The 12,535-nt window shown below is 35.4% G+C and overlaps 1 protein-coding gene across 2 annotated transcripts in view; it reads right to left on the reverse strand.

Moving 5' to 3' along the window:
• LOC134543153 (E3 ubiquitin-protein ligase HERC2) overlaps positions 1-12,535 on the reverse strand; it is a 374,433-nt gene that overhangs the window by 23,720 nt on the left and 338,178 nt on the right. For both annotated transcript variants that reach the window (XM_063388026.1, XM_063388017.1), the window contains exons 75-76: positions 8,388-8,595; positions 1,117-1,311 (exon numbers count right to left, since the gene is read on the reverse strand). In XM_063388026.1, coding sequence (XP_063244096.1) covers positions 1,117-1,311; positions 8,388-8,595 — 403 coding nt within the window. The remainder of the gene's footprint in view (positions 1-1,116; positions 1,312-8,387; positions 8,596-12,535) is intronic.

Here is a 12,535-nt window from a genome sequence, read left to right on the forward strand (position 1 = left end):
TCTTTCGAAAGGACCTTCCGCTGCTCCGCCACGGCCATCTTAATGTTAAGAACGGTGTCAAAATAATTTCCTTTAAGCAAAGTTTTTATTTTTGAGAGGCCAGAAGTCACATGGTGCTAAATCCATTGAGTAAAGTGGATGTGGGCAGACAGAAACTCGCAGATCATAAGCAAGATGTAGCAAAGCGCTTTAGTATGACAGAGGAGGACATGACCTTGATTTTTGACTTAGACTGACGTGCCTTCTTAGAGCAAGAAGTACCAATTGTTTTCCATTTGGAACTCTGAATTTTTGGCTTAGGATTATAATCATCCACCCAACTTTATTTTTCAGTTATAATTTTGCCTATGAAGTCCATTTCTGCATCAAGACGATCCTTCAATTCCGTGCAAACTGAAAAACCTTTTTCCTTCTGTTCGTCAGTCAAAATTCTGGGAACAAATTTCCCACTCACTCGTCTCATTTTTAAATTATTAGTTAGAATGCTTTGCATGGACTTTTTCAAAATGTTCAGTTCTTTAGTAAGATATGAACTTTTTGCCACTTTTTGCAGATTTCTGTCTGTTTTTGAGATTGAAGGACATCCTGACCGTTGCTCATCTTCAATTGACTCATTACTGCTTTTAAATCATTCATACCTCTTGTAAACAGTCTTTACATTATCACCATACACTGATTTTAATATTTCACAAGCTTAACTTCAATGAATGAATGCATTAAAATGGAGATTCAACGCTTCTTCAGATTACATTATTATGCAAAATTCTCAAAACACTATTAGCTTAAAATACACTAAAAATTATAAAACCTAAATTTAATTTGAACATGAGTTATTCAAAACTATACTTATTCAACTATTTGGTTATATTAATTACCTCACTTAAAAAATTAAAAAATTGAAAACAATAAATTAATGTATAAATCACATTTCTTTTTAATCCATTAATTTAAAAAATTTTTTAAAGTACCGGTATAAATTTATTCAAAATATTTTTTTAAAATTTTAATGTGCTGTCTTATTTTAGATAGGAAGACATAAGCTAATGTTAATGCTGCCAAATTAAGTTTTATTTATTTTTCCTGAGGAAATAAATGCTTGCCACGGTGATCACTCACCTAGGAACCTGAACATGTTCATGTGCAGCGAACTCCTGGCCATCGGGTTGAGAAGGAAACAATCCCGGTTCGTACCGGCCTCATCACGACCATTGGGAGTGACAATGAGCAGAGGTAAGGAGCCGTTCTGCAGTTCATCACACATTTCCGTGATGCTCTCGCTGTAGCCGCCCCCGCAGTCGTCCACACTCTCACCTTACACAAGTCAAGAAGCTCTGCTCAATAACAGTCAAACCACAGTAATACAAACTTGAAGGGACCATCATTTTGCCACTTTGTAACGAGGCTTGAACTAACCAAACCATTAACCAAATTAGTAACATCACAACAGTCGAATAAATCAGTTTAAAAAAAAATTAATGTGCCGTCAAAACAGCACTGCATTAAAACAATGTATTTCCCCTGGCTGGATCTAAGCTCACTAACAGCAAAATTATAAAAATTTGAAAAATTAAAAAATAATTGACTATGTTGAACTTAGACCCCGTCAATGCTGAAGCAATGCCAAAAATAGCAGACACAAATAAACAAATTAACAGGAACTGAGTCATTTAGGCAAATAATTAAAAAAAAAAAATATATATTTTACCAAAACATTTATTCGTAAAAACCAAAAATTTAACTTACTTGTTCCAATTGAAAATCTGTAGGAAGCTAGGCACATATCCCAGCCAGACAATAAAAGCTTATAAGTTATAAATGATTAACAATATCATAAATTAACACCATAAATAATATAAATATACCATATTCCAATTAGTAATATCACCTTAAATTCAAATTAAGCTCTAAATATAACTTAGAGTTCCTTATAAAGTTATGTATACCGGCTATAAACGAAGTCCCCCAAAAAAGTAATTTTAAAGAAACTTAACTCAAACACACTACACAAAAATTATGAAATTGTGGGAAAGTCCATGAGCTCATATATCTCATATAGCCATAGTAGTATCATTTCATAAATCATTAATTTTGTGAATAAGTTTTTTAAAAGTTTATCCTCCCATTTATTTCCATTTTCCTCAGATGTGGTCACTTCAGTTTATTTAAGTCAAAATTTATTCAACTATACAGCCAGACACAGGCCGTTATAGGGTCAATTACAACTCATGAAAATATAGTTCCCCCTTTCCAGGGCCCCTAACAAATTAGAGCGATGTTTAAGTTCCAACTACAGTTCACAAAAAGTCAGGTGTTAATTTCCTACACAGATTTCACAAATCTTAGGTGAATATTTATGCATGAAATAAGTCCAGTGCAAAAAAAGTCTAGACCAATGTACCTGCCCTGTGCACGCGAGACACAACTTGGCTGCCAGGGCTGTCCAACATGTCATGTAATGTAAGAGTTATGTAAGAGTTTTAACATGTGGTTTAGTTTGTTTTATCTCTGGTTAGTTGGTTGTTTAAAAAAATTAAAAAAATAAAAAATATAAAAAGTAGAGAAGATAAAATAATTTAAAACTTGAATTATAATTTTATTTTATGATGTTATAGATGTGCCTAGAGGTAAAATTGCTGGATTGTAAGTGTTGAAATAGCTTGGGAAGTTGGTATTTGTCGAAATCCTAGAAGATAAACTTTATACTGCAGCGACGTGAAGAATGGTGCAGGAGCCCGATACGGAATGGATGTTGAATTGATGAAGCTACCAGACGACTACTGGTAGTACTGTGCCATCATCGGGACGATGAAGTGTCACAGGAGTGTTCCATCTGGTGTTCGTGTACTGCCTACATCGGTATACGTTTCCAGGTATTAATATAGAGATCACTCTACCAAAGGACCGGTTATATAAAAGAACTTCTATGAGGTTGATCAGTTGGTTGAGATATGGAGAACTGTAAATTTTTACTATTTATAATTATTTAAACTGGAGTCTTACTCCAATTTAATCATAATTGCACTAGTGAAGGGCCCTTTGTTTATAATAAAATATGTAGTAAGTAAGAAGACAGTCGATTACTAGTAAGGATGAGTAGTACCTAATTTGATACCCGTATGACTGCCAGTTGTTTAATGTCTTCTTTTAGTTTCTTTATCACCACTTGTACAACCCCAGAGGAAAAAAACTCCGACTGAGTTAACTAAAGCTTGGCAAAAATAATATCTTTGTTTATTCAATATTCGTAAAATTAAAATAATAATTTATAGAGTATTGATATTAAATTTAGGAAATGAAACCAAATATCTAATTATTAACTCTGAGTACCACCTACCTTGAGCATTGGTATAATATATAACTATTATCCAAAATCCACTGAAGGGAGTTGTACAAACCTCTCCAAAATATTAAATTTTAGCGTAAACTGCACGCGGCATTTTTTCATTTAAAAAACACATGATCCTACGCATGCATAAATTTCTTTTCAAATATTAAAAAAAAATTTCTAATATAAACACATGACATTTATTAAATCCCATCTCAACCAACTGACAAACACTTTAGGCCTAAACAGTGATGTTCACACACATTTCACCTAAGAATGATGAATGTAGCCATGGCAATAAAAATCTTTTTACAAACATATAAATAAATGGCACTAAAGGTGTAACTTATTATTGAAAAATGTGCAGTACCATAGGCCTAATTACAATAAGGATTAAGTTATATCCTTTTTTTCAACTTCTCATTGAACATTACCAATATATGTACAAATGTAGACAAACTTTTGTTTAGTCATCTTAATTTAAAAAAAAAATAGGCATCAAATTTATGCCTCAGCAGATTTTATTGTATAATCAATTTGCTCCTAAATGTCAAAATATATTAAAAAAAGTCACATAAAAAAATTAAATATACACAGTCTCAATACAAAGTAATTAGGACAATGTTAAATTTAAGAGTTCACGCTTCAGTGATGCTACAGTTGCTTTCTTGGCTTTGAGGAGAAAGGCTTCTGTGAATTCTTGCTCATAGAAATTACTTAGTGCCCGACATTTAATCATGGAAGTATTTTCCAGAACTCTATTAGACATCTGAGACCTAAACTGTGTTCTAGTTTTTCTGACCAAACTGAAGACACGTTCACATTCAGCGTTACTGTGTGGTATTGTTAGTATTGACAACATCACCTTAGCCAACCATCCAAATTTTGGCTTGCCATCAACACTCGTTATGCTTGACACTTTAACCCTTTTCCACAATGGTATCGTCTTTTGCAACCATAGAAGAAATATCTTCAAGTTGAAGGAGATTAAACTGGCTCTGTAGATCATTCATAGCTTTCACAATACTTTCATCATCACAGACAGAAGGAAAGGAAACAGTTCTACAAAGTACTTAACATCAACAAAACTAGCATGTTCTATATGGTCAATAGATGCTACACTAGCTTTTTTCAAGACATTATTTTTCAGGGGAAACTTGTTAATGATATAATCATCAACAGCACAAACAAAGTATTTTCTGACTGAAAAGAAAAAAAAGTTTTTTTCAGCTTCCTTGAGTGTACTAACAACATTCTGTGTTTCATTACCAATACTTAAATCAACATCTGAACGTTTATTTTCTGCCAAATGATACCTAACATCAAGCAAACTAGACTGTTTTATGACAGTAGGTTTTACAAACTTTGACAATCTCTCTTTGAAAAATTCAAACAACTACTGTCTTAAGTGTTATAACGTTTCGTTATATACAAACAGATGTTGAACGCCGATTTTAGTTTTTGTTTTTATTTTTTCACACAGAATGCCCCGACGAATACAAACACTTCCAATGGTTCATTCACTCGTTTCATTCATACATCTGCCCATCGAAAAACTGCTGGTAGCACGCGCGAGGAAAATTAACGAAAAGTAATAGTGTAGATTAAGTCCTTCAGTAATGTTTTACTGCAAGTACACGAAGATGGTGCGACCTGGAACAGGGCCGCACCCAGCGAAAACGAATCTCGCCCCGAGCCAAAACGCCTACGAAGGTGGCCGTAATTTCTAATTATACCCGAAACGAAATATATAGAAAATTAGGTTGATTTAATAATAGGCCTGGCTCCGACCACCAACGTGAAATTATCTCTTCGTAAATTACATTATAATTTAGCGAGAAGCCATCGAACGCGACCTACTCGTCCAGCGTTCGACAGACGACTGGTGAAATCCTGCCACTCTCTCCTCCACGCAGGGAGTAGACGTCACATGACCTCACCGACCAATCACACGCACGCTTCATTCACTCTTACAGATGCAAGCCAATCACAAAACAAGTTACAATACATAGAAAAACCTTGTACACACAGAACTCTGGGCTTCCCCTGATCTGTCTCTTTTCAATTTCACCTCGAAATCGGGGACTCCCATTCTCATTCTCTCTCCCACACCGTGAGAGAGCAGTTATCACACAGTTCCCACGCAGGGGGGAAATTACCGTCTTTATCTCGGTTGGCGGGGAAGCACTGTTCCTTTCTCACTTACACTTACAGGCCTCTCATGCCTCTCTTTCTAACCATCACACCAGCCCAGACACAGTCCCGTAATTTATAATTATATAACAATACGTTAATAAAATTTAAGAACAGCAATCATAATACAAATTACTTTACAACATTAAAATCATTTAGAAATATCCTGAAAAAGTAGGCCTAAACAGGTAAAAATCTAGTACAGCGGCTCATTTGTGAATAATTACATAAAAAATAGTAATGATAGAAAATGTCTGTTAAAATACAAGGTACATTCTTAAAACACATAGCAAGTGAAAATAACATATATTAAAATCCATAACGTCTGATTATACTGTCTCATAATATACACACCACTCTAAAAACATTGACTTATTTATATTTACCTATACAAAAGGAAGTTTAAAAGAAAATTATTTAATTAGGAGGGCAGGGTTTTGCAACATTACAGTGTGTGGATCTGAGGAACAGATGACTGCAAAACTGTGTTCAATCTTTCAAAAGTTGGTATCACACGAAGAAGGAACAAGCATAAAGCCTTGCTAACAGAAGAATATAAAAACACATACAAAAATTCTTTGCGAGATACATTTGTTGTCACTGTAGGCCTATCCACTGCAAATTTCTTGGCACAGTGTTTAAAGGAGAATTCTTACTGCTGCATGAAGTTGTAGTGTCCACAGCAAGCTTTATTTTGTCTCCTGCTTTGGAAGTTTCAACAGATTTGTTAGGAAACTTTTCCTCTACCTGCACCTTTTGAGTAGCAAATTTGTCAAAATACACAGGGTTCTTTGATTTAAGAAAAATTGACTTTTTTTTGCAAAAAGAACTTTCTACTTGAACAGGCCTATCAGTTTGTTTGGGAATCTTAAATAAATTAAGAGTTGATGTCTGTGATTTCACAACATTTTGCTGAGCCTCAAAAAATCCAAGCAAAGGCTCCCATTGCTCTATCAACCTCTGCAAGCATCTTCCAAGTGACAACCACCTGGTACACACATGCTTCAAGATTTTCTTTGAGTCTTGAGAATGCAGGTCCTGAAATTTCTTCAAGATTTCTTTTCACTTGGCACTCCTTTCCAGGTAATAATAAATGTAAACTAAAACGTCCTCAATTCTTAGTGGAAGGCAAATGGTTCCTTTCTCTGCAGCTAGATTTATCAAATGACATAAACATCCCATTACAATACGATGTTCTTGTTTTTGTTTTAAAACTGCTGCCACTCCATTTTTGTTTCCTAACGTGACAGCAGCATTATCGGCAGAGAAACTGATCATGTGTGTCACAGGTACTTTGAGTCGCTCAAGTTCACTCAGCATCAACCCACCAACATTCCGGCCAGTGGAATCTCCTTGAAGAGCAGGTAATGACAGAACACAAGAAACAATGTTTTTTACTTGAGTATCAAAGAATATAACTACTATTGGATACAGCTTTGCATCTGTATCGTTGCTGCCCTCTGTCGCCAGAGAAAAAGGTCCACTCTGCAAATGATGCACAATTCCTTCTCTTGTCTGCATGACCATTTCCTCAACAATGGCTGTAGTTTATGTCCTGCCACAAGCGTACTTCTTCGCCTCTTAAGATTTGGGGAACATTTTGCGAAATAAAGGTCCTGTATGATCAGCTACACTTATGGGAAGGTTATGTTCAAACAGAAACGAGGTAAACAAACATTCAGCTCTTATGGCACTATGAGAAGCTGAACTGCTGACAAAAAACTTATTTATTTTAGCACTGATTTCTTTGCACTTTAGAGAACTCACATGTTTCTGCAATTTTGCATGTTTTAAAATGTCATTTTTTCCCCCATGTGAAATATTTATTTCGCACCGGCAAACACTACAAAATACATATTTGTTACCTTTTTCAGATTTCAAAACAAAAGGAAACTCCTTAGCATAAACGTCACGAAACGCCTGAAAATAAAGTTTATCGCACTTTTCACTCTTTTCAGTCATGATGTTGACATGGGAGGGACTGCTGACAAACATCATCCACCCTCTCTCTGTATTTCTCTCTTTGTCGAGCTTCAGTCGCCAGCAGCCCGAAGAGGATAAAAGACAAGGAAGGAAGTGGGCAGCACTTAGTTGAAAAACTACACACCCTGCCAAAACGACACGCTCTGCATTACTTATGCCTTTTTTGACTGGTCACTTCAGACGTGCATTTATAGCTCTTTCTCTGAACCTTCCTATTGTCGCCAACAAAAATCGTAAATAATTGGACACATTCGTAAAATCGTAAATAAGCCCAGTTTTTCGTACATTTTATGCCAGAATCGTAAAAGTTGGCACGTTTGTTAACTTGTATATGTTTATATCTCTTATCTCTATCTTTTGTACTTGTATTGTTGTTCTTTATTTTTATTAATGAAATATAGTTTTTACACTTTGCTTAAGTATTTGTTGTTTTCATGTCTATGTGTTATTTTGTTTTTGTCTTCATTGTGATGTCTTGTGTCATTTTTGTATTGTTTAACCTGGTTTATTTTTGTTAGTCCTGTCAGAAGTTTTATGATTTGTCCATTTAGTATTTGTTTTGCCTATCACTAAAGTTAACGAGCAGACTGTTGACAGGCATGTCACAAATAAAATAAAAAAATTTAAAAAATTGGTGATGACAATATATATGATAATGTTATGTAGTTTGATAATTGTGCTTGAACATGACATGAGCACCAAAACACTATTTTAATTTTTTAAGCTACTTAATGACTTACAAAATCTTTTAGGAGAAGCCACAATGTACAGTTGCTGCTCAAGCTAATGAACGTGAGTCAAAAACTTCCTACTCAAACATGGTGATGGTTAAGTGACCTAAGTACAAATACATAGATATAAAAGGGTAGTTGTGTTTTGTACGCACCCACAAACTTCACTTTCCAGACCCTGTGTGGCAGGAAGAGCGTCTCCTGGGTGAGGAGCGATATCTTGGTTACCATCTGGCCAAACACAGATTTGATGCCATCAGGGCCCGCAAGGCCCCCTTTACTGCGAGACCGCTTCACCTGTATCCTGTTCAGCTCGATGACAGGTCCATGCTGCCTGTCCCGCACCATTGTAGCCTGCACCACCTGAAGAGCAGCCTCGACTGAGCACCGCACAGACACAGTGTATGCCCCTGCACGTGTTTCAACACACTGCCAGGGACGTATGCAAGATTGGAGGGATGGAGGATGTATACCCCCCCCCCCCCCCTGAAATAATAAAAAAATCTATCATTCCCACCAACAAAGGAAAGAATTTGAAGGCAAACAGTGAGCAAAGTGGTTCAATTTAAACCCCCCCCCCCCCCCAAAAAAAATCCATTACAATGGAATTATGCATATGCTCCTGCAAACTACCACTGCTTCAATAAAAGTGGCATCACAGGATACTCGGGGATGATTACAAGGGCCAATGGCAAGGTGAAACAAACAATTTTCATCACACAAATAGGTGCAGGTAATACAGTAACTAGGACTGTGCAAATATTCAAAGTTTCAAAGTAGGACTACTGTTACACAGTAAACAATCAAACAGGTGGGTGTGGCACTCCAAGAGGTGGGCGTGGCACCAAGTGGCAGGGTGGGGCGTGGCCGGGAGCCACGTGTAGGGAATCCTCAGGTGGTTTTTGATGTCAAGTGGAGGGTCATCTGCTCGTGCGACGGCATCTTGGTTCTAATTTAGGAAGCTAGGAAGCGCTAGTATCTTATTTTTACAAGTACAAAAATGGAAGGTATTGCGGCGGCAGGGATTCGATCTGTCAACCTTTGGATTGGTAGTCAGCAATGCTAACCACACGGCCACGAGGCCAGTTGGAAATAATAATTTAAGATGTTTATATTCTTATAAAAATTTGTTTTGTGTTGTAGAAGTTTTAAAAACGTATGTAGTCCGCCATGTTTATTTTTTTTTATAGTACTAGGCGGGAAATTTAAAATATATTGTCGGCTGATAGGCTGCCACCATGTTAATTTCTTTATTGTACTAGGCAGGAAATTAAAAATATATTGTCGGCTGCTAGGCGGCCGGCACCTTTTTTTTTCATCAACATTGGAAAAAAAAATTAATTCGGCTGCTAGGATGTATCCAGAACAGCCAACTTTGAAAAAAATTAATTTTATATATGACAATCGTTTGCTGTAAGCCGCCATCTTGTAGCACAGCATACCAGGCCGCCATCTTGTAGCAGAGCATACCAGGCCGCCATCTTGTAGCAGAGCATACCAGGCCGCCATATTTTTTCCTATTATAAACATTGGTTTTCCAGTTTGAATATAAAATAATTATTTCGGCAGGCACTACTCTATGACTATAGTAGTAGCCGCCAAATTCAAAACACACACTAGAGGGCAGCATGTTTATTTTTATAGTACTAGACCAGTATAGTCATATTATGCTTAATTTGTTATGTAGCATGTCTGCCATCTTAGATACAACTATAATGAAAAAAAAACTATAGGCATTACCTATGCTTATAGCAATATTTATGTGTTAATAAAAATACTTTAGGTATATGTAGTACTAGACGGAGAATTTAAACACCGTTTTTATTATAAAATAGTATTTCAATTTAAAAATTAAATATTATGTGTAAAACATTTTTTTTTTTTACTCCAGTTAAGTGGCAGGAAGTTTTTTGTGTGTGTGTGTGTGTGTGTGTTTTTTTATTAACAGTTATCTGTACCTGCCATTTGATTATTACCAGGCAAAAGTAATTTGTAATAATATTTTCTTCTTTTGCAATAGTCTCGTTTACGTAACGTTTCTTTTAAAAATAAAAAAATAATTTATGTATATTTCTCACATCATTTTAATATCTCTTACGAGTAGCGCATTGCTACAAATTAGATTAAATATTAAGTGTGTCTTCCAGACAAAAGTAACATCCTACGTGTTACAACAGACAAAAAGTTTTAAAAAGATTTAAACCAGACATGTATTCCCAATCAGAGACTTAAACAAAATTAAGAGAAAGAAAGAAAATTCTTCACAATATAGGCTTCCATGTAAATAGAAAAAAATAACACACATTACAAAACAAACGTGGAAACAAAAGATAAAAACTCAATAACCACAAAAGCGATAATCTAAACAAGACCATCACCACCGTGAGACAACAACCATAATACGTTTTAAAATAGTGTTGATGGAAAAGAATGCCACCCTAAAAAATAAACAAACAAAACCTTCGAGATCAAGCCACTCTAAAGAAGCCAAACATAATTGCAAGAAAGGTAATAAAAATACTAATTCAGTAACACATTGAGGAAATAAATAATGCAGACATGCAAGGACGAAAGCGCCTATTATAAGTGTTCACTAGGCTAAACATACCATGTTTTATCGCATAATCATCGCACGCGCGTAATTGTCGCAACCATATTTTAGACTGTCAAAATTGGGATAAAAAAATTTCTCACGTAAACGTTGCATTATGTTTTTGGTCCCGCTAGTAGATGCCGAGCGCTTTGTGTAGGTATCTTTTCAGTATAAAACAATGTATTTTAAAATATAAATTTAATATTTATTTGGTCATTACCACTTACTTAATAAATTAACGAAAAAATACGAAGTGGTTTGAAGTGTAACTTTTCTTATAAAGACGTTTTTAAACGTTATGTCCTTTATCTGATCGTCTGCTTCGCAGCAGTGTAGGTATAATCTAAATTTTAATTTCGGTCATTACCACTTATTTATTTAATTAACGGAAATACAAAGTTGTCTGAAGTGTAAATGTTTTTAAAGACTTTTTAACAGTATTTTCTTTATCTGATTGTATGCGTTACTGCGGCGTACCGCTTATAAAAATGTAGCTAGCGCATCATTCATGTTTGGTTATGTTGCTTCCCGTATAGAGAACGTGCACGTAGTCGAATATCGATATCTCGCCGAGTGCATACAACGCACGCTCTCTGTCTTTTGTACTTTGTTTAAAAAGGAAAAACCCACACACATAGGTATTAAGTAATGACAGAGTGAATTTTAAAATGGAGTTCGTGGTTTTTGGGGATTTCAGTTGCAAGTTTTGAAATTATTTAATAAATGTCGCGGTAATTGAAAAATTTTGCATCTATTTAGCATTTATCGCAATTGTGAATTTCATACACCTCTAATTATAGCATGTAGTCGCGACGACCAGGAGAAAACACCCTTACAATTTTAAAGTTTAGACTACATCATATTAGTGTTAGTGTTTTTCTGGTGAATTAAGTGCGTGCAACCACGCTAGTGGTCGTCTACCATCACATGGATAGATAGTACCACCGACCTACCCCACAATTTGTGGGGTTTTCCATCCCCAGTGATGGGTAGACAACCCCATCTACCCGCACTGAGTTCCTGATTTCGGCCATCTAAATTCCCCGCATCGTGCTGTCAACTGTAGTCCGCTATCCACCCCGTCACGCCTCGCCGTTCGGATGTCAGCACTTCGCAACCAACTAAGTCTATGTTTGGAAGACATAGTGTAAGAAATCTTAAAGTTTTAAATTCTCTATGAACAATTTCCAAACTATTCAACTACCATTTAAAAAAAAGTATAAAATATAGTAACGAAAAGTACTTGTCAATCCAAAATAATAGAAAGTTGTTTATTTTTGATTTTAATACTCTGAAACTTTGTTTGTGAAACTTGCTTTAAAATAAATGTAATCTGTAAAGTAATTATCAAAGTATCCGCGGCCGGCCTGCGTGTAGTGAAATTCAATTCAATTATAATTTAATGTACTAAAATTTGAGTTTACTGAACCTGTGAATTTTCATAAATATATTTACTGTCATTAGTTTGTAAGTCATCAAAGTGGTGACCAAAAGTACTACATATTAACTACCACACGATGATAAATCTGGCTTGTCCAAAATAAAATAAGTTAACCATTAAAATAATCTATAATTAACCAGATTTCAGTGTTTTATTTATATTTTTATATATTACGATCCACCTTAACATCCACCAAACTTTTTGGGTGTTAACACCTAATTTCTTTGTATATTACGTGTGTTCCGCCTCTGTTCACTGTTCAAATGTCT

The sequence above is a fragment of the Bacillus rossius genome, chromosome 1, assembly GCF_032445375.1.
Source record: "Bacillus rossius redtenbacheri isolate Brsri chromosome 1, Brsri_v3, whole genome shotgun sequence".
Classification (NCBI taxonomy): Eukaryota; Metazoa; Arthropoda; class Insecta; order Phasmatodea; family Bacillidae; genus Bacillus; species Bacillus rossius.